The sequence below is a fragment of the Podarcis erhardii genome (assembly GCF_964252035.2).
Source record: "Podarcis erhardii genome assembly, chromosome: 3".
Classification (NCBI taxonomy): Eukaryota; Metazoa; Chordata; class Lepidosauria; order Squamata; family Lacertidae; genus Podarcis; species Podarcis erhardii.
Window position 1 is genome coordinate 93314279 of NC_138507.1, and position 23281 is coordinate 93337559.

General features: G+C 42.3%; 2 protein-coding genes and 1 long non-coding RNA gene across 3 annotated transcripts; 1 reads left to right on the forward strand and 2 right to left on the reverse strand.

Annotated features, from left to right (window-relative positions):
- Positions 1 to 2228: 2228 nt before the first annotated feature.
- On the forward strand, positions 2229 to 16800 carry LOC309339645. Its single transcript, XR_014155493.1, has 2 exons — positions 2229 to 2878; positions 16240 to 16800. It is a non-coding gene; the product is annotated as an uncharacterized lncRNA (long non-coding RNA).
- LOC309339631 (sphingolipid delta(4)-desaturase DES1-like) lies at positions 2898 to 9447 on the reverse strand. The gene is made up of 3 exons (XM_081857834.1): positions 9279 to 9447; positions 4883 to 5625; positions 2898 to 3442 (listed from the first exon to the last, which is right to left on the reverse strand). Exons 1-3 carry the CDS (start codon positions 9358 to 9360, stop codon positions 3296 to 3298), a joined length of 972 nt encoding a protein of 323 aa, XP_081713960.1. The 5' UTR covers positions 9361 to 9447; the 3' UTR covers positions 2898 to 3295.
- Positions 15736 to 23211, reverse strand: LOC309339635 (sphingolipid delta(4)-desaturase DES1-like). The gene is made up of 3 exons (XM_081857838.1): positions 23000 to 23211; positions 18612 to 19354; positions 15736 to 16885 (listed from the first exon to the last, which is right to left on the reverse strand). Exons 1-3 carry the CDS (start codon positions 23079 to 23081, stop codon positions 16739 to 16741), a joined length of 972 nt encoding a protein of 323 aa, XP_081713964.1. The 5' UTR covers positions 23082 to 23211; the 3' UTR covers positions 15736 to 16738.
- Positions 23212 to 23281: the final 70 nt, after the last annotated feature.

The window sequence follows — 23281 nt, forward strand, 5'->3', positions numbered from 1 at the left end:
GGAAACTGACATAAATAGAAAAGCTGTTTTGATTTTTGTGGATGCAGAGAAAGCCTTTGACAATATTTGTTGGAGCTTTATGAAGAGGAATCTCCAAGGGATGGGGGTAGGCAAGAACTTTGAAAATGGTATAAGTGCAATTTACTCTGAGCAAAAGGCCAAACTAATTGTAAATGGTATGGTTATGGACGAAATTCCAATAGAGAAAGGGACACGACAGGGATGCCCAATCTCTCCTCTATTGTTTATATCGGTACTGGAGGTCTTCCTAAATATGATTAGAAGAGACCAGCTGGTTAAAGGTATACAGGTCGGAACTAAACATTATAAGTTAAGAGCATTTGCAGATGATCTAGTTTTGACATTACAACAGCCAGAAACCAGTACAAAAAGAGTTTTGGAACTTATTGAAATATTTGGTCAGGTAGCAGGTTTTAAATTAAATAAACATAAGACAAAGGTGTTGGAAAAAAATCTTACGGTGGGGGAAAAAGACAGTTTTCAAAGAGAAACTGGTTTGGAAATTACTAAAAAGGTAAAATATCTGGGGGTGAATTTAACATCTAAGAATGTGAACCTATTTAAAGATAATTATGAGAAATGTTGGGCTGAAGTGAAGAAAGATTTTGATATATGGTCAAGATTGAGACTTTCCTTGTTAGGCCGAATTGCTGTTATCAAGATGAATGTATTGCCGAGATTGTTGTTTCTGTTCCAGACATTGCAAATTCTAGATAAGATGGACTGTTTCAAGAAGTGGCAGAAAGACATATCTAAATTTGTCTGGCAGGGCAAAAAACCCAGAATAAAATTTAAGATTCTAACTGATGCAAAGGATAGAGGGGGCTTTGCCCTGCCGGACTTAAAACTTTACTATGAAGCAGCAGCTTTCTGCTGGCTGAAACCATGGCTACTTCTTGAGAATACAGACATTCTAGACCTGGAAGGTTATGATAATAACTTTGGTTGGCATGCATATTTATGGTACGATAAGGTAAAGGTACATAGAAATTTTAAAAACCATATTGTTAGGAAAGCATTATATAATGTATGGAATCGATATAAAGATTTGTTTGAAAGTAAAACCCCTAGGTGGTTGTCACCAATGGAAGCCAAGGCGGTAAAAAGACTGAACATGGATACAGATTGGCCAAAATATTGTGAAATTATAGAATATGATGGTGAAAAGTTGAAACTACAGAGTTTCGAGAAATTGAAACCTAAAGTCCGAGATTGGTTACATTATTTCCAGATCAATGAAACTTTTAAGCAGGACAGAAAACTAGGATTTCAGAAGGAGAGGTCAAAGTTAGAAACAGAATTGCTAGAACCCAATACTAAGAATTTGTCTAGAATGTATAATCTGCTGCTAAAATGGAATACACAGGATGAAACGGTTAAATCAGCTATGATTAAGTGGGCACAGGATATTGGTCATGATATTATGTTTGCTGACTGGGAGCAGTTATGGACCACAGGTATTAAATTTACGGCATGCAGTGCCCTGAAAGAGAACATAATGAAAATGATCTATAGGTGGTACATGACCCCAGTCAAGCTTGCAAAGATATATCATTTGCCCAATAACAATTGTTGGAAGTGTAATGAATGTGAAGGAACTTTTTATCACCTTTGGTGGACCTGCCCAAAGATTAAGGCCTACTGGGAAATGATCTATAACGAAATTAAGAAAATCCTTAAGTGGACATTTGTAAAGAAACCGGAGGCTTTTCTCCTGGGCATGGTCGGCCAATTGTTACCAAAGAAAGATAGGACCTTTTTTATGTATGCAACAACAGCAGCAAGAATCCTTTTGGCGAAGTATTGGAAGACTAAAGAATTACCTACTCTGGAAGAATGGCAGACCAAGGTGACTGAATTTATGGGACTGGCAGAGATGACCGGCAGAATCCGTGACCAGAGGAAAGAGACAGTGGAGGAGGACTGGAAAAAATTTAAAATCTATCTTAAAAATTGTTGTAAAATTTCGGAATGTTAAGATGTCAAGGGATTGGATACAAAGAATTACAGCTATAAATTGAAATTTATAAAATAGAATTTTTTTTAAAGAGAATTAAATATAAAAATGGGATGAAGAATTGCTAAAAATTTTAAAATATGGATGCAGTGAAGGGGAGGTTCGGGGAAGTCGTGTTATGTTTATTTGTTTTTTGTTTATGTTGTAAAATCAATAAAAATTATTTATAAAAAAAAAAAAAAAAAAGGATGCGGGCTTAAGGCCTCCTTTCTCACATTCATTGAGAAACCTTATTGACACTAGGCCTTTATTAGCAATTATTCAAGAGCAGATTTACAAAACAATACCAAAAAGACTGCCGCGTTAAAGTCTTGGGGCCAAAATGAATTGTGATGCCTACTTTATTATTTCAACCTTGATCTCAAGAACATTGCACACATTTGTTAAATAAACTTCATTAATAACATCTTTATTCAAGTGTCCAAGAATGGTTTTTGAACAACTTTATTGTATTCCTTTGTAGGAGGTATTTTACATTCACACAGTCAGTGTTCTATACCTTTTATAAACTTGCTACCTGCTGTCAACATCTGACACTCCAGCTCTTGCCCCAGCTAAGAGAGCACAAGATGGTTACCGGGACACACGTAGGCTCTACTATTCTGTTTCTAAACTTCAGGAGATCTAGTCTGTTTCCAAAGAAGCATCAATTTGATGGCAGAGTGTAGCTCTTATGTACAGATGCATAAAAAAAGGAATGCAGATGTTTTCTGGGAAATGGGCCTGCTGCAGGAGATCATATCCATGGCAATCATATCCACGTGTTTTGAAATTACACAAACACTAGCCTTATTCACCGGGTATATACTATACAGCAACAGTTGTAAATCCATCAATTAGGTTAGCACTTGGATTGGCCAATCTAGGAGGAGTTGTAGCCAGCCATTTTGGTCAGCTACTACACTAATTAAAACAATTCTAGGGTATTAAAAGAAGTTAATTTGGAAGGTTTGTCAGCAAAAGTTAGTGTCCTGGGCAGCAAGTGTAAAAAACTGAACAAGTACATATGCTGCATGTAAGATAAAATGCTTACAAAAACAATCCAATGTTCAAGTCAACAGCTACTAAAACACATCATGAAACATAGTTATATGGCAAAAGAACATGAGAACGTTTAGTTCTAGAGATCCTGTTCTAGATTGTACTCATATACTCATAGTTCAAACTGGTCAAGATACAAAGCAAATTCATCTCGATCAAACAAAACGTTCCACCAGCTACTAGGCTGTCTTTGGTGTTTACGGCAGTGGGGGTTTTTCACTCCAGTATCACTTCACCTTTTAAATGCCTTTTCACTCGCGAATAGGGGCTGATAGTGTCATCCATCACAAAGTCATAAAGCACTTTTGCCCAGGAGTTATATTGTGGCAGATGATCATAGTATTCAGAGGCCATTTTCTTCAGCTATAATAAAAGAAAGGAAGAAAGTTTGTCAACAGAATATTAAATAGCCAGTGTTGTGGTGAGTAATCTCATCTCAGAATTAGGAACTAATTGTATGTATGTCTACGCACAGAACTACAACATCTGCTCCCTTATATCCTGGCCTGATCACTGAAATCTTCGATGCTTCCCCATGGCTCAGATGCACAGCCCGTTCTTAGCCATGCATTTAGTATAGTGGGCCCAAGCCTGGGAATTACACCCCAACTGAGATTATTGTTCCATTTTCTGTGGATTGTTTTTAATTGCACTGTTTAGAAATGCAAATGCCTAAGCGGTATATAAATGTTTTAAAGTAAAATAAACACAATATTTTGAATTGTAAAATGATTATTCCTCTTGAACTTTAAAAGGTCTAAATTAGGGATTGGGATCCTGTGGCCTTCTGGATGTTACTGCAACTCCCATCATCCCTAATCATTAGCCATGCTTGCTGAGGCAGATATGAATTGCACTCCAACATCTAGGGGACATATCACCTGTATCGGGAAGTGTGCCAGTCATACAAGTAAATACCCAGCATTCACTCAGTATGCAACTTCCTAATCAGACAACAGGTACACAAAGGATGCTGCCTCTGAGGAGGAACAGGGCACTGACAGCCACTTGACCCTGTTTTCTAGAAACAATGGCTTAGGTCGAAGGTAAGTTCATGGGATGCAGATTTTCTACCCACTCTTCCACACACCCTAAAAGCCTCTTCAGGTCTGAACTATGAATATATGAGTACAATCTAGAACGGGATCTCTGGAACATTGTCATACTCCGTTGGCATAGCTAGTTAATGTTTTATAATGTGTTTTAGAAGCTGTTAACTTGCACATTGGTCAGGAATGCCTCTTGAACAATGTGGAATGGAAAACATTCTCTACAGAGATGAAGCAATGCTAATTGGTATGTGCAGGAGCTACAATTGTTACCTTTTTAATGTCTGATGTTTTAGTATGTTTTTCTACAGGGTGAGTCCTTTAAAAGAGGCCCCGTGGATACAGAGTGCACATGTTCCACAGGGCCTCTTTTAAAAGACTCACCCTGTATATACTGTAAACCGCCCAGAGTGGCTGGGGAAACCCAGCCAGATGGGTAGGGTATAAATAATAGTAGATCCCTAAAGCTCCACAAAGATGAAGCTCTATTGAATTGAAGGCAACTTTCTTGCAGAAGTCTACAAAAAACAATGGCAACCCAGGACTGAATTGTGGCAATTAGCAAGGAAAACAATTAGTTTACTCCACATAGAAGCAAATTTAAAATTTGGAGACATAGAGTGTAGTCTTAATATATATCCCCACCTACATCAGCAAATCACAGCACAGAAGTGGAATAATATCAATCCATTCAATTATAAGGGAGTTGCTTCACTCCAGCAAAGTAGCTAGTTGGACACTATAATGTACTCACCAGTGGAAGATTTTTTCCAGGAACATTAGGGAAGTCATGGTGTTCATTATGGTAGCCAACATTGAAAGTAAGCTTATTAAGTGGACCATAGTAGGAATATGTTTCATGTCCCTTTAAAAACATGTAATGTTCGGCTATGAAGTGTCCTGAAATAGGGTGGAAGCCTAACCCAAGCAGAGATCCTGTTATCAGGTAGACAAGTGCTTTTACTCCAAAGACATAGTATACCATAACATCGAAGAGAAATTGAATTGACAAATTCATTATTTCAAGTCGAGAGACTGGTTTGGGATTAATAAAAAGAGGCCGAATAACAAAGAGGAAGTGCTGAAAAATAACCCAAAGGAACTTTCGAAAACGGGTACAGAAAAACCATCCTTCAATGGGAAGAGGAATGTCCACATCAACTCCTTCACCGCCAAGATAACGATGGTGATCCATGTGATATCTCTTGAAGGATACAGAGTATGGGATGCCAAATACAAGATTGGCAAACATTCCAAACCATCGATTCCACAGAGGTTTACAATTGCCAAAGGCACTGTTGTGGGCAATCTCATGAATAGCCAGAGTCATGGAATGATCAAGACAACTGCCAAACACATATGACCAAAATATAACCCATTTCCACTCCAAATCTTTAACTAGGTAAAGAGCAACTAGCTGTGCAAGCACCATCAGTGTAACTATCCAGATCAAGTTGTAGTTTGGTTTCATCAAAGTTTTTATTTCTGGGTGTTTACCTGTTGGGAGAAAAAGAGAGATAAAGTTTCAAATAACTGCTGTCAATAGACCATGATCTTTGAAGATCATGCCACAATCATTTGGATTCTACTTTCTATACAAGCCTATATACATGTTAAAAGTTTGAATATATACAGGATGCTTTAGTACAACTCTGCAGTCTAATGTAAAATCCACATTAATGAAGTACAGGCACAACAACAGCATCAATGCCATAATGGTTCAGGCAAAGTTAGGGGATGGAATCAGCCTTAGTTGCCCTGACAGAGGTCCGTATTTGGGAGAAAGACAAGGGGAATGCAACCCTGTTAATCTTGCAGTGACTTTTGATACGATCAGCCATGCTGTTCTCTTGGATCATCTTCATGAGCTGGGGCACAATTCCACATTGGTTTCACTCATTACAGAGCCAGATTCAGAGAATGGCATTAGGAGATTATAGGTGTGACCACCACAAGCCATTGTGTCACAGGACAATTTTTGTCCCCAGTACTATTTAAGATCTACATTAAGCTATTGGGAATGGTCATTAAGAGTATGCTGATGACATGCAGTTCTATTTCTCAGTTACAACCAAATCAGAAGAGGTTTTGATATTTTTGGACGGTGGTGGGCTGAGTGACCAACCAACTGAAATTGAATTTGTGGGTAAGTTGCTTCCAGGTATGGGATCTTGAGAAACTACCAGTTCTGGAGAGAATTGCACACCCTCTGAAAGAAGAGGTAGATAGTTTGGGATGCTCTTAGATTCATCTGTCAGTGGAGACTCAGGTAGCCTCCATGACACGAAGAAGTTACACTAATTATGCCCTTTCCTGGAAAAGGACAGCTTGATCACCACTCATAACTTAATTACAGTAACATGATCTGTGTGAGGCTCTTTTTGAGACAGGTCCAGAAGGCAGTAAATACACAGTCAGTTAAGTTACATGCTGACATCTACTTCACTAAGGAGCTATATGCAAGAACAGGTATTTTTAAAATATAGTTTTGAGACTGTAACCAAGATGCGACTTATTGTAGGAACTGAACATGGAAGAAAGGGTTAATATCCTTCATGGGCATAAATCAACCCATAAGCCAAGATGTGTATGGTCAGACAAGCCAGTTGCTATGGCTATGGCAATGGCGTAGCACTGTCTATATAAATGATTAAGGCATGTCAGCTTATTAGTCAGTCAGTGAGTCTGTGAGTCAGTCTGTGTTACGGTATGTCTTGAATGGCTGGAGCAGCAGAAATACTTCTTACTTGTATCTGTAAAGCCTGCAAACTGTATGTATAGATCAACATCCAGAACTGTATTACTGAGGCCTTATCATTTGTAGCAGTGAACTATTTGGGGCCTTATGCTGCCAGTGGTGACTGGAACAGTGTGTGGGCAATTTCCGCTAACATGTCTTTGTGATAAAATTATTTACTCCTGTCCATTGAGATTTTAATAATTCAGATCAAGAGTAGTAGCACTGAAATCCATGCTATCTATTCCCATGATTTCACTAAGCTCCATTTCCAGCAAGTTGCCTTTGATTAAGAACATGAACAAATATGGCATCAGATATGCAGACTTCCCACAGACCTAACTTTTACATGAAAGTCAGCATGGTCGACTAAGCAGACACAGAAAGCCGTGCCAATCCCAAGGTGATCTGCTTTAATATAGTTTGAGGTCATTCAATTCTTAACTTTTCTCTGGGCAGATTCAATTAAACAGTTGCAGTAGCGTGAGCCAGTAACAAATCCTACTAATGCTATACATCTCTCCTCCCTCTCCTACCCATTTGCCTCCCCCAAATTGGCTCTGGGGGTCAGAAGAACCACAGGAGGAAGAAAGGGGAAATAGCACATTTTGCTTGCCTGATGGAACTAACAGAGCAATCTCCTTAGTGCTACTCTGAATTCCGCCCATGGGGGGATCCAAATTTCATGAAGAATAGACCCATTGAAATTAATGGACCGTAGTCATGTTCGTTAATAGGTCCACTCTTAATAAAAAGTAGTTGACTACCACCCTATGTCTAGCAAGAAGTATACCGTGATGCAGGCAACCTAGAGATTCTCTATCCAGCACTAGAAAAATAAAATCAAGATGCTGGATAGAATAAACCGAGTTTGTATACTCAGTTGCTTATTAGGTTTGTACATCAGGTTTCTGAATTTATTTTGAGACGAATAAAATGGAAAGAGACATGTGTAATTGGGAATGGCATTTGTCAGCATAAAACTTGATCATTGCCTCCTACTGATGCTTCTCAGCAGCCACAAGGACTAGAAGCGTGCTCTTAACTAGAAGCTCAGGGCCATTCCGCTCTTCTAGCACCTCACCTACTCACTAAGAGCATCAAACATTTTAGCATGTGAAAAAAAGATGCCTCTAGGATCAACTTGAAAGCTGAGCTTCCAAATACAGCTACAGGGTTTCCCCACACTTCCACTTCACCAAGAAACTGGTGGTGGCTGGGCAACTTCAACCACTCAGCCAAATTCTGTCGCTCATAAGATAAAATGACACCTTGCATTGCAGGGGCTTGGGCTAGATTATCCTTGGCGACCCCTTCTAACTCTCCAATCCTATGAGTCTATGATACTACACCTGTGGCAGCTTGTTGGCACACCATTTTGAAGTGTGCCCAACACACCAGCCTACATCCGTCCCTTGCTTCAGAGAGATCCTACTGGAAAGCTAGTTGCTGACCAGGGAACTACGAGCCATAGGAGCCAACTCCTAGGGGCTGAGAGGCGGTCCCTTTGCCCCCCCCCCAATAAAATATTTGAGAGTCCGTCCTCCCAAGTTGACAACAAACCCTAACTATTGAATTCTTTTGCCCCATCTTTTTGTGCCTGCCAAATAGCCGTGTCATGCTTTTGATATTTTATTCTCTTGTTAATTATGCTGCTTTAAATGTGCATTTTATATTTGACTTCACTTAGCAATGGTTTTTTTAAAAATGTTTTTTGTTAACTTAGTTTGTGTTAAATATGTATTCTGTAGTTGACCTCCTTTGTAATGTTTATTTTGAAATCTTTAAGATAATATTTTAGTTTTTTGTTAATTATATTGCTTTGGCTGTATATTCCATATTTGATTTTCCTCAGATTGTCTTATTGATGTTTTAATATTCCGTAAACCGCTTTGAGATTTTTCTTAAAAATATAAAACCATATAGATATGAAAGAAGAAGAAGAAGAAGAAGAAGAAGAAGAAGAAGAAGAAGAAGAAGAAGTTGTTGTTGTTGTTGTTGTTGTTGTTGATGGACACTGCCATTCAAATAGTGTGCCCTATGCACAGCTGTCAACTTTTCCCTTTTCTTGCGAGGAATCCTATTCGGAATAAGGGAATTCCCCTTTTTAAAAAAAGGGAAACGTTGACAGCTATGGCCCTATGTGGGCGAGCCTCTCCCCCTCCCCCCCAAAAAATATTTTATTCAAGTTGGCACTCTTACTAAGAGCCCCGCTGTATGACCCAGTAAAAGCAAACGTCGCCCCTTCCCCCCTCAGCAGGGAGGGGATGTTACTTCAGCCATTTTGTCCAGGGTACACTGGCAGAGCTTATGGTCGGAGAGAGGGGACTCGAGAGCGCCTTCGCCAAGCGAGGCATCGTGTGGGGCGAGACCCTCAAAGGGAAGCGGGGAGGGCCTGAGGGCGCGCGCTTACTCAGGATCTCCTTGCGCCGGTCCGCGTGCGGCTGGTCCGTATAAACCCACTCGAAATCCTCTCGAGCCACAGCGTTGCCCATGGCTCTTTCCTCGCCGGCGGCGCCGTTTCCACACACTCGCGCCCGCCGCTGCTCGCCAGGTAGGGAAGGATGGTTTCCCGCCCACCGACCCCACTTCCCAAAAACCATTGGCTACAGGGAACGGTGACGTCACAGAAGCCTATTAGCGGCCCTGCCTGGAGGCAATGGGAGTTTTAAGATGTGCCCGCTTCTTGCCCTCGTCGCTTTGCCTATCATTTTTCTGCCTCCCCGGCAAAAATGTTGGAGTGGCTTCATTTCGAAAGAGTTTACATTTTTGAGCTGCATAATATTAGGTGTCTTTTCTTGTAGTTTTTATTAAATTTTACAGTTTTATATTCAAAATGAAACATCATTATCACACAAAGCATATATGAATCCAAATCCCCCACCCCCTCCCGTGACTTACCTCACACTGTTAGGTGTCTTTTCAATTATTAGGTGTTAAATTACGTTAGCAGTATTCACAATTTTATATATATATATATATATATATATATATATATATATATATATTAATTAGAAATTGCAACATAACATTTTATCAAAAATACATCATCATTTTTCCCCTCCCCCCTCCCCAAAAAGGAAAAACCCACCCACCCCAGACTTCCCTCAGCTCCTCTCTGGTTTCTCAGCACGTTATTCTCTGCATATTATAAAGTTGTAAAAATCCTTAATTAATCTATCAATATGTTACCAATAATTTTTTTTGTATGTTTATTCAAAACTTGCCAAGGAGTCCAGTTCATTTTGTTGTTTCTTTAAGTACTTTGTAAAAGGTTCCCCTTCTTTAAAATCACAGTTGTCCTTATCACGTAGTTTGTGTGTCAATTTCACCAATTCCGCGTAGTCCATCAGTTTCTTTTGCCACAATTCTTTGGTCGGGATTTCCTCATTCTTCCATCCTGGTGCTATTAAGACTCTTGCTGTTGTCGCATACATAAATATATTTTTGAATTTCCTTGGTAGGTCTTTTCCTACAATCCCTAACAAAAATGCTTCAGGTTTTTTTACAAATGTTAATTGGAACATTTTCTTCAGCTCGTTGTATATCATTCCCCCCCCCAAAAAAATTAATCTTACTACAGTCCCACCACATAGGGTAAAAAGTCCTTTCTATTTCCTTGCATTTCCAGCATATATTTGAAGCAGTTTTATACATCCTTCCTATCTGCACTAGAGTTATATACCATCTATACGTCATTTTCATGTAATTTTCTTTCAGCAAAGAACAATCTGTAAATTTTAAATCGGTTTTCCACAACCTTTCCCAGTCTTCCAACATAATATTATGACCTATATCTTGTGCCCAGCAGTATTCACAATTATGCCATACCATGAATTGTCATTAACATGGTACTGTACAAATTGTAATTAGTAATATTATTTATAATGGCGATGTAGGGTTGAAGAAGCATGGAGAGAGGGTGCTGGTTCAGTCAGAAAAGTGGGAGCACATGACGAGAGGCCTGGCTGAGTTTCAGAGGACAGTGACCCTTGCTTTTACTTCTTCCCTGCCTCAGTTTTCATACTTCCAAAAGTCTTCTCCACACTTAAGAACTGCTCCTCACCTTTCCTTTTGCATAGCTGCCTCATTTTCGCTGCTTCAGCACTACTCAGGTTGCATGCACAAAAAAGTAAACATTTCCTACAAGAGACACAAAACTTTTGATTCCTGAATATGCTAAAGGTATCCAATATTAGAAGTGCTGGGGAAGGCAGCGGTATTTTTTATTTTTATTTTATTCACGGGTTTTTATGAGTATGGGCTTGGGACCTTCTCTTGTCATGTGGCTTTGAAGATGAGCTCTGAAGGAAGTGTGTCCTTGGGACTGACTTATCTTGCAACTGCAGCATTGAGTTATCAGAAACCTTGAATCAGCGCAATTCATCTAGCCCAATTCTGCACATGCTTACTTATACATAAGTTCCACTGAAAGCAATGGGGCTTCCAAGTAAGCGTGCACAAAATCAGAGCCCCTGGTCAGTGAACTTTGTGAGGATTTTTGAAGAATATATTCCTATATTGCAACAAAGCAGATTGATATAGAGTACAGTGGTACCTCGGGTTAAAAACATAATTCGTTCTGGAGGTCTGTTCTTAACCTGAAACTGTTCTTAACCTGAAGCACCACTTTAGCTAATGGGGCCTCCTGATGCCGCTGCGCCGCCGCTGCACGATTTCTGTTCTCATCCTGAAGCAAAGTTCTTAACCTGAGGTACAATTGCTGGGTTAGTGGAGTCTGTAGCCTAAAGCGTATGTAACCTGAAGCGTATGTAACCTGAGGTACCACTGTACAGGAATACACTTGCTATCCTTTTTCCTGTGCCAGAGGTGCTGGGGCAGCATGAAGATGGGTACTATTATTAAGGGAAGGACACAGAAAGAGCTGCATTGAGGGTATGAGCAGAGGTGGATTCAGTAGGCAGAGAGCCTGGGGGCAGGCTCTACTGTCCTAATACCTCTCTCACCATTCAACTTGACTATCCCTATTCTTCTCTTGACCTCCCCTGCCCGCCGCCACACCACATTCCTCTATTTGCTTTTTCCAAGTTCTGCCAATTCTTCATGGCCTTTTTAAATTCTATTGTAATATAAGCCCATTAGCTGTTCCATACATCTTTCATTTTCACTAACTGCAGATGTAAGCATAAAGCTTTGGATTGAGAGTAAAAGCCCATGTCTAGGCTTCCATATGCATTAAGCATTTACTTTTCTACCTCAACATAACTTGTATTATTCATACCTTGCTGGTAAAGCTTGGCTCTGTTGCCTGTGTAAAATGCATTCAGCAAAAAAGAGACGGTAATAGATCACAAGTGTGACCTGCATCAAAATTCTGTAGTGTATACTCATAGCTAGCTCATCAACCATGTCTTCTCCCAGGATACTAAAAACAAGTATTAGGGAAATGTCTGGCTCATGGGCATAATCACACCTGCCAGGCCTCCCCATTTAACATCTCTCCATTTGCAGGGGAAAAAACAGTATGGAAGCAGCTGGAGGGACTGCTTCATGATTTCAATTTTCTCTATACCCCTTGGCACGGGGACATTCCCAGGGGAACTGAAGAGTGGTGTGCCCGCTCTTAAAGAAAACTTCACTAGATCCTTTAGACCTATCCAATTACCGCCCAGTTTCAAACCTTCCATATCTGGGTAAGGTGATTGAGAGAACGGTTGCTGAACAGCTTGGTAGGTTTCTGGAGGAAATCAGCTTTAGATCCATTTCAGTCTGGGTTCCGTCCTGGGTTTGGGACCGAGACAGCTCTGGTTGCCCTAACAGATGATCTCCGTAGACAAGTGGATCGAGGCGGGTCAGGGCTGCTGATCCTTTTAGATTTGTCAGCAGCCTTTGACATGGTCGATCATGATCTTCTGGACCACCGCCTCGCCGTGGGGATACAGGGCATAGCCCGTAAATGGCTGTGCTCTTTTATCTCTGGTCGGGGACAGAGGGTGGCACTAGGGAGGGAGATGTCGTCGCGCCACTCCTTGGTGTGTGGAGTGCCGCAAGGCGCAATCCTCTCCCCGATGCTTTTTAACATCTTTATGCGCCCCCTTGCCCAGATTGTCCGGAGCTTTGGGCTGTGCTGTCACCAATATGCTGATGACACTCAGCTCTATCTGCTGATGGATGGCCACACCGACTCAGCCCCGGACACACTGACCAGATGCTTGGAAGCTGTGGCTGGATGGTTTCGTGGGAGCCGATTTAAACTAAATCCTTCAAAGACAGAGGTCCTGTGGCTGGGTTGGGATGGCATGGGGATGAGGGACCAACTCCCTTCTCTTGCAGGGGCCCAATTAGTGCCATTGCCTTCCATTAAGAGTTTGGGTGTAATCCTTGACGCATCCCTTTCCATGGAGGCGCAGGTTACAGCAACAGCCAAGGCGACATTTTCCCACTTTCGCCGCATCAAGCAGTTGGTCCCCTACCTTTTCCACCCCGACCTGACCACAGTGATCCATGTGACGGTCACCTCCAGGCTTGACTACTGTAATTCGCTCTACGTGGGGCTGCCCTTGAAGCTGACCCAGAAACTCCAGCGGGTGCAGAATGCTGCAGCGAGGCTCCTCACGGGGTCCCTGCCATGGGAGCATATTCACCCAGTGCTTTTCCAGCTGCACTGGCTCCCGGTGGAGTACAGGGTCAGATTTAAGGTGCTGGTTTTGACCTTTAAAGCCCTTCATGGCCTAGGACCCTCGTACCTACGGGACCACCTCTCCTGGTATGCCCCACAGAGAGCCTCAAGGTCCATAAATAGCAAAACCCTAGTGGTCCCGAGCACTAAGGAAGTTAGATTAGCTTCAGCCAGAGCCAGGGCCTTTTCAACACTGGCCCCCGGCCTAGTGGAATGCTCTGCCTCATGAGACCAGGGCCCTGCAGGATCTGATTTCTTTCCGCAGGGCCTGTAAGACAGAGTTGTTCTGCCTGGCCTTTGGCTTGGAGCCAATTTGATTCCCTCCCCCCCTTTCTTTTTCCTTTCTCCTCCTGTGATGAGGCTGTATTTTAATATTTTAATGTTTCAATATTTTAATGTTGTATTTTAATCTTGTTTTTAAGTTGTATTCATTCAACTTGTTTTTATTATTGCTTGTTAGCCGCCCTGAGCCCGGCCTTGGCTGGGGAGGGCGGGGTATAAATAAAAATAGAGTATGCAATTAATCTGAACAAGATTAACCTGTATTCTTAATGCAGGGTAGCAAATATGATGTAACAGGCATTGCTGAAACTTGGTGGGATGAGACTCATGGGGAGGACCCAAGCAAATTGTTTCAAGTCCAACAACTTTATATAGTAAACCGCCCTGTGGATGGGTAATATTATTGTTGTTATTATTAACTAATTAAATTTATATAACAACAGCAACTGACTAGTCAGGTTGACTTTTGATACCAGGAAAGGTCCTAGAACAGATAATTAAGCAGTTGGTCTGTGGACACTTAGAAAAGGATGCTGTGGTTACTAAGAGCCAGCATGTGTTTCTCTAAAACAAGTCACATGTGCAGATTGTATCCAGGCATGCTGTTGAAATTCAATTTCTGCTTGAAATACATCACGAGCTCCAACTTCCTCTTTAATCCAGACGACTTTCAACTGCTGCTGCAGATGAGGAACGGCCAGTTGCAACTGCAGCTTGTAGTACAATCTGGAAGGTACAGCATTATGTTTCTCTGGTAGGCTACAAGAGTAGGCGCTTGATGAAGTTGATAGTTGGGAAAACAAGAGTCCCATTAGATCAGTGGGTTGACATCTGTTAACTGCTTTAGATTTCCATTGTACATTATGACTGAAACAACTGCTCCACAATTGACTCCTGGGAAGCAGTGTAGTTCTCACATTAACAGCAGAAGAGGTAGTAACCTAGTTTAGACTGCACCTCTTTAGACTCCAGATGAGGATTCATGTTATTCCAACAAAAGCAAGAGTAACCTTCTGGCCTGGATCTCTCTCTGCCATTCTAGTTTTCTATGTGTAGGAATCTGGGGACTGGGGGAGCAGCGAGGAGCTCGTTTGCAGTCTGAAGCACAAATGAGCCACAGGTTTACTGGCTTGCTTCCTTTTTCTGGGAAATGTGCCAAACTAAAGAGAAATAGTGACAACTAAAGGGAAAATAGCTGTTTCCTCTGTGGGGATAATTTTGAAGAAGCTTGCATGTTTGCTTTAAAAAATTGCCTCGCAAGACGGAAAACCCGCTAGACGAAAGGGTTTTCCGTTTTGGAGGTGCTTCGCAAAAGGAATTTCCTATGGGCTTGCTTCGCAAGACGAAAATGTATTGCGAGTTCCTGCGGTTTTTCCCCCTCCCCCCCTTTTTCTAAGCTGCTAAGCCGCTTATCAGCTGATCTGCTAAGCCGCTTATCAGCTGATCCGCTAAGCCACTAAGCCGCTTAACAGCTGATCCGCTAAGCCGCTTATCAGCTGATCCGCTAAGCCACTAAGCCGCTTAACAGCTGATCCGCTAAGCCGCTAATGGGCTTGCTTCGCAAGACAAAAAAACCGCAAGACGAAGAGACTCGCGGAACGGATTCTTTTCGTCTTGCGAGGCACCACTGTATGACTAAAACAAAGGGAGGCTAGGTAATCTTGGGTGAAAGAGCTGAAGCAAGACTCAAACCAAGCCCCCGCAAAATCTGTACTTTAATCCACCAGTAATGAATGACCTTGACAATGAAAAGATCCTCACTGCAGTGCACCAAATTTATTGCTGCATGCAAGGATCTGTAGGTGTAAGGCATTAATTAAGTTGCATAAATGTGCTGTCTATATCACTGACATAGCTTTAAAAACATTGCATAATCATGAGAAAATCCTCTGCTTCCCAGAGATAAGGAAGCAGATAGAATTTGCTTTCCTCAAGAACATTCCACACATTTGTTAAACTTCACTAATATCATCTTTATTCAAGTGCCCAACAGTTTGGTTTTTTTAAAAAAACAAAACAGCTTTCATATACTCCTTTGTAGGAGGTACTTGCATTCTCACAGTCAATGTTTTATACCTTTTATAAACTTGCTACCTGCTGTCAACAACCGACACTCCAGCTCTTGCCCAGCTAAGAGAGCACAAGATGGTTACCGCGACACACGTAGGCTCTACTATTCTGTTTCTAAACTTCAGGAGATCTAGTCTGTTTGCAAAGAAGCATCAGTTTGAAGGCAGGACATAGCTCTTTTGTACAGATGCAGAAAAGAGGGAATGTAGAGCTATACTCAGGGAAATGGGCCTGCTGCAGGAAATGATAATTTAGCTTAATGAAATGTAGGGCATAGGCAGTCAAAAGTTGGCATTCATATCCCTATTTTGAAGTTACATGAACACTAGCATGATTTAATGGATATAAACTTTATAGCAGCAACTGTAAATCCATCAGTTAGATTAGCACTTGGATTGGCCAAGACATACATCAATTTAGAAGGAGTTGCAGCCAGCCATTTTTTCCAGCATCTACACTAACTAAAACAATTCTGCAATTTAATTTGGAAATTAATGTTTTGTCAGCAAAACATTGAAGAGCCAAAGTTTTGGCAGCAAGTACAAAATAACCAAGATACACCACTGGTACATTAATGGCCTGAAGAACAATCCAATGTTCGAGTGAGTAGCAACTGAAACACATTATGTAACATTAATACTAGCATTGTGCATACAGCAAGTTATATTTTAAACTTCAATTATACAAAATAAAGCAAATAGTTTGGAATGTTCTATTTCCAGCAATATTTTAATTCAGAGATCTTGTTCTAGATTGTAATCGATATATATTCATAGTCCAGACTAGGTTAGGATACAAAGCAAATACATCCTGATCAAACGAAACCTTTGTACCAGCTTCCATGAGTCTATGTCCTTGGAGGCGGCAGAGGAATTTTTTTTTCACTCCAATTTCACTTCACCTTTTAAATGCCTTTTCATGCGTGAATAAGGGCTGATAGTGTCATCCATCACAAAATCATAAAGCACTTTTGCCCAGGAGTTATACTGTGGCAGATGATCATAGTATTCAGGGGCCATTTTCTTCAGCTGCAATTAAAAAAACCCAGTGTTATTCAGAAAAAAGTTTTGTCAGCTGGACATTAAATAGCCAGTTTTGGAAGCAGTAACCCCACCTCATTTTAACATACCAAGCACATGACTCTACCCACAGAACTACGCTGCCTGATCCCTTATATCCTTGCTTGACCTCTGCAATCTTTGGAGAAGTCCCTGTTGGAGGTCCCTTGTAGCTCAGATGTACAACTAGTAACTACTCGAAGCCACGATTTCAGCATGATGGGTGCAAAGCTGTGGAACTCCATGCCAACTGAGATTAGACAGGTAGTCTTTCCTGCTGAACTGCCAGCCCACAACTAAGACTTCCTTGTTCCTTCACACATTTACTGTAGTATTAGGTTTTATGATACCTTGTATTCTTTCATTGTCCCATTTTCTATGGCTTGTTTTTATGTACAGTGGTGCCCCACAAGACGAACGCCTCGCAAGACGGAAAACCCACTAGACGGAAGGGTTTTCCGTTTTGGAGGCGCTTCGCAAAACAAATTTCCCTATGGGCTTGCTTCACAAGATGAAAACATCTTGCGAGTTCCTGCGGGTTTTTTTTCCTTTCCCCCCCCCTTTTCCTAAGCCGCTAAGCCGCTTATCAGATGATCCGCTGATAAGCCGCTTAACAGCTGATCGCTAAAAGCCGCTAAACTGCTAATAGCGCTAATCCGCTAGGCTGTCAATGGGCTTGCTTCGCAAGACGAAAAAACCGCTATACGAAGAGCCTCACGGAACGGATTAATTTCGTCTTGCGAGGCACCACTGTACACCACTTAGGAACATAAATGATATATTAACATAAATTAGATAAAAACAATATTGTGAATTTAAAATAAACATTCCTCTTCAACTTTAATAGATCTAAAGCAGGGATTGGGAGCCTTCCAGATGTTACTACAACTTCCAGTGGCCTTCCACAGTTCCCATCATCCCTAGTCACTGGTCATGCCTGCAGAGGCAGAATGGAAATTGCAACCTCACAAATGCAGGGGGCCAGCAGTTTTCCACTTTTGAGCCAATCACTTGACAGTGCTTTTTATCCCTAAAGCACAACAAAGACAAACAACTCTCTACTGAAAATGACTAATATACCCAAAATAGGAGGGTTTTAAAAAAAACTTTTAAAAAACCTGCACAGACAGAATGCAGCTTTAGTGCGCTGGTCATACATGCAATATTCAACATTCATTCACTGCATAACTTCCTAGTCAGGTAGCAGGTACAAAAAGTATCTTTCCTTTGAAGAGGAGCAGGTTAAACAAAAACTAAGGCCGTTTTGTAGAAGTAACAGGTTATGTTTCAAGGTCAGCTTTGGGGCTGTGCAAAGGAGTCAACATTAATAGTCTATCCAACTGTGTCTGAGCTTTAAGCATTAGGAGCAACGACCACATCTCTGCAGCTAAACAACCTCCATAAATGTCTTACTAGCTGAATATACCGTATATCAGTGGTCTGAAGTAATAAGATATTCTAGTTGACACAAAGTATTGTGCTTAGCCTATTGCTATGATTCTAAATACTGGTCTGAAAATATGCTTTGGATAAAGATAAACCACTTTAATCAACATTTACAGCCTTAATATATTTGCCAACCTACATCAGCAAATCACCACACTGTGGTGGAATACCAGCAATCCATTCATTTAAAATGGAGTAGCTTAACTCCAGGAAAGTAACTAGTTCTAAATGCACACTATAATGTACTCACCAGTGGAAGGTTTTTCCCAGGAACATTAGGGAAGTCATGGTGTTCATTATGGTAGCCAACGTTGAATGTAAGTTTATTAAGTGGACCGTAGTAGGAATATGTTTCATATCCCTTTAAAAACATGTAATGTTCGGCTATAAAGTGTCCTGAAATAGGGTGCAAGCCTAACCCAAGCAGAGCTGCTGTTATCAGGTAGACAAGTGATTTTACTCCAAAGACATAGTATACCATAACATCAAAGAGAAATTGAATTGACAAATTCATTATTTCAAGTCGAGAGATTGGTTTGGGATTAATAAAAAGAGGCCGAATAGCATAGAATATGGGCTGGAGAATAATCCAAAAGAATTTTCGAAAACGGGTACAGAAAAACCATCCTTCAATGGGAAGAGGAATGTCCACATCAACTCCTTCACCGCCAAGATAACGATGGTGATCCATGTGATATCTCTTGAAGGATACAGAGTATGGGATGCCAAGTGCGAGATTGGCAAACATTCCAAGCCATCGGTTCCACAGAGGTTTACAATTGCCAAAGGCACTGTTGTGGGCAATTTCATGAATAGCCAGAGTCATGGAATGATCAAGACAACTGCCAAACACATATGACCAAAATATAACCCATTTCCACTCCAAATCTTTAACTAGGTAAAGAGCAACTAGCTGTGCAAGCAACATCAGTGTAGCTATCCAGATCAAGTTGTAGTCTGGTTTCATCAAAGTTTTTATTTCTGGATGTTTACCTGTTAGGGGAAAAAGAGAAAGTTTCAATAACTGCTGTCAATAGACAAATACTTTTTGAAGATCATACCACAATTGAGTCTTATAATTGGATTCTATACATATTAAAGTTTGAATACATACAGGATGCTTTAGTACAACTCTGCAGTCTACTGTAAAAACCACATGAATGAAGTACAGGCACAACAACAGCATCACTGCCATAATGCTTCAGGCCTAGTTTGGGGATGGAATCAGCCTTAGTTGCCCTGACAGAGGAGATGGACAGGGGAGTGCAACCCTGTTGATCTCTCAGTGGCTTTTGATACAATCGACCATGTTGTACTCTTGGATCTTCTTCATGAGCTGGGGCACAATTTCACATTGGCTCCACTCATTACAGAGCAGGATTCAGAGAATGGCATTAGGGGATTATATGTGTGTCCACCACAAGCAGTTGTGTCACAGGACAGTATTTTGTCCCCAATACTATTTAGTATCTACATGAAGTTATTGGGAGTGGACTTTATGAGTATGTTGAAGACATCAGTTGCTGTGGCAGGAGTCAGGTCAACAACTCCCACTAGCATAGGAAGGCTTTTCTCTCCTCCCTCCAAACTGTTTGGGGAGGGGGATTCAGGAGAGCCCACAGAACAGCACACAGGGGGAGGAGTAGGGAGATTGTTTCATCACGCAAGCAAAAAAGAGGCTTACACTAACAAGAGCAATCTCCTCAGCACCAACTTAAATTCCACACTCTAGGTGGCACTCAAACTAAGTTTCCTGAATAGTAGACCCATTGAAGTTGATGGACCTAGCTTAGTTGTGTTCATTAATTTTGATAGGTCCACTGTGGGTAAAATGTAGTTGAAGCCACCCTCTGTGTCTAACAGAGGGTCTTCAGTGATACAAGCAACCCAGAGGCTCTCTATTCTGCACAAGAAAAAAATATTGATTCTGTAGAAGACGAATTCACATAGCAGAACTGGATGGTCCAAAGTGGCTTTTATGGCAGCCCTCAGCAACATTTTACTCTCTTCCTCCCCCCCTCCCCACTTTCCCAAAACAAGGTAAGCAAGGTGCAGGGCTTTGGGAAGGAGACATAAGGGCTCTTGCAGGGTCCTTGAGCCCTCCTGTCCCACCTCCTTCCCAAAGCCTAGTTAGCACTTTTTAAGCTTTTGGAAAGAGGTTGGAGGGCTCTAGGACCCCGCCAGAGCCTTGTGCCTCCTTCCCAAAGCCCAGTGCCTCCCTTAGCCAGCTTTGGGAAGGCAGCGTGCGGCCCACTGGTTCCATGTCAAAGTACTCCTACTTGGTATAAAAAATTGGACTGCCCTGCTACTAAAATAAACTGGTTTATGTTTGCATACACAGTGGCATAATAGGTTTGTACACCAGGAGTCTGATCTTTTTTCGAGACAAAGGAAATAGAAAGAGACATGTGCACTTGTGAATAGCATTTTTAGTGTATAATTTGATCGCTGTCTCCTACTGATGCTTCTCAGGAACCAAAAGGGCTAGAAGCATGCTGTTTAACTAATAACACTCAGGGCCACCGCACTCTCCTAGCTTCTCGCTTGCTAACCAAGAGTATCAAACACCTTAGCATGTGAATGAAACCTCTACAATCAACCTAAAACCTGAGCTTCCAAATACATGGACAGGGTCTCCCACACTTTTCCTCCCTCAAGAAACTGAGATGGTTGAGCAACTTCACTCACTTGGCTAAATCCAGCTACAGAATGCCAGTGGCAAAAGTAAAGTGACCCCTCTTGCAACCTGTTGGCAGACCATTTTAAATTGTGTCTGCAAACTAGACTACAGCCATCCATTCCTTCATAGAGAGACAGCCTACTGAAAAGCTAGTAGCTGACCAAGAAATTAAACCCACACTCTATTATACAGTAAAAGCAGACGTTGTCCTTTCCAAGCCCTTCAGCGCGGGAGTATATTTTAGTCATTTTGTCCAGGGTACACTTTGAGCACATCACTGAGGGCAGCACTAACAGCAGGGTATGAACAAATTCCTTCCAGTAGCACCTTAAAGACCAACTGAGTTAGTTCTAGGTATGAGCTTTCGTGTGCATGCACACTTCTTCAGATACACTGAAACAGAAGTCACCGGACCTTTCTATATAGTGAGAAGGTGGGGAGGGGTATTACTCAGAAGGGTGGTGGGAATGGGTGATTGGCAGATAGCTGCGATGAGCCTGTTGACGACTCTTAACGACTGCAATAGGTCTAACAGGAAAAAGCAAGGGGTGAGAAGGTGAAAAATGGCTTTGTCATGTATAATGAGATAAGAATGTCATGTATAATGAGATTACCCTTCTGAGTAATACCCCTCCCCACCTTCTCACTATATAGAAAGGTCCGGTGACTTCTGTTTCAGTGTATCTGAAGAAGTGTGCATGCACACGAAAGCTCATACCTAGAACTAACTCAGTTGGTCTTTAAGGTGCTACTGGAAGGAATTTTTTTATTTTGTTTTGACCATGGCAGACCAACACGGCTACCTATCTGTAGCAGGGTATGAAGAACAACTTCTCCCTTTCTTTTATCTTCTCTCACAACCCACAGAATGTTTGGACATTCCAAGTTACTACCACATTTGCCATGGCAATATCTAGGTCTAGTAGGCATACCCAGTCCTACACATCAAAAGTCCACCTTAGAATGTTCCCTGGAAACAGGAAACAGATGAGAGCTCCAAAAGTAAGAATCAAAGATGGGGAGCCGGGGAGTGTCCTCCGCCGGTAGGAAATTTGAAAACCACCATCATCAGCATTTATTCCGATTTATATACAGTGGTACCTCGGGTTAAGTACTTAATTCATTCCGGAGGTCCGTTCTTAACCTGAAACTGTTCTTAACCTGAAGCACCACTTTAGCTAATGGGGCCTCCTACTGCTGCTGCTGCGCCGCTGCTCCACGATTTCTGTTCCCATCCTGAAGCAAAGTTCTTAACCCGAGGTACTATTTCTGGGTTAGCGGAGTCTGTAACCTGAAGCGTATGCAACCCAAAGTACCACTGTACCTCTTTTTATCTAAAGATCCCATCAGACTTCATGTTGGCAAAAGCACTGCACCCTGCGAAAACCATTTCAAAGCCTGTTTGGCTACCACCAAGCACCAGCTGGGCATGGCGAAGTTCTCAGTTAACCAAGGTCGCTTTGAACCACCTCCCCGAATATTATGCGCAGGCAGATTTCGAAACTGAAAAGAGAAAAAGCGGCGTGTGGGGGGGGGACAAGGGAAAGGAAAGCAGCAACGTGCTTGTAGCGGGTGGCCGGCCCCAGGCCTTCGGATGTGACGCAGTGCGTCTCTCCAGATGTTGGCAGCTCGCTCCCCTCCAACCCTGGGAACTCCTCTCCCCATCACCCAAGACCCAAAGGAGGGAGCGCCGTCGGCCGGGTGGGGAACTCCGCCGAGAAAGCGAAAGTCGGGGCTTCCTCCGCCCAAGACAAGAGGCGTCGGTGCGGGGCGTCAAGGGCGGAGGCCGGGAGCAAGACCGGGAGGCGTCTGCCTGCCACGCCCGGCCTCCTCGGGAGCCAAGGAACGGGCAGAAGGAGGACTCGAGCGCCTTCGCCCAAAAAAGGCATCGCAGCGAAAAAGGGGCGAGAGAGGAAGACGAGACCAAAAGGGGAGCGGCGGCGAAAGTGCGCACTTACTGAGGATCTCCTTGCGCCGGTCCGCGTGCGGCTGGTCCGTATAAACCCACTCGAAATCCTCCCGAGCCACGGTGTTCCCCATGGCTCTCCCGCGGACCCAGCCCCGTCGCCTCTCCTCGGCCTGCTACGTCCGACCCCTCCAGACGCCTCTGCCAACAATCCGCTGCTCGGCCGCCGCGGCTGCTGCTGCTGCTGCTTCTCATCTAGAAGAGGAGGAGGAGGAGGAGGAGGAGCTCCCGCCCCTCCCGCCGGTACCAGGTCCCCCTTAGCACAAGCTCATTG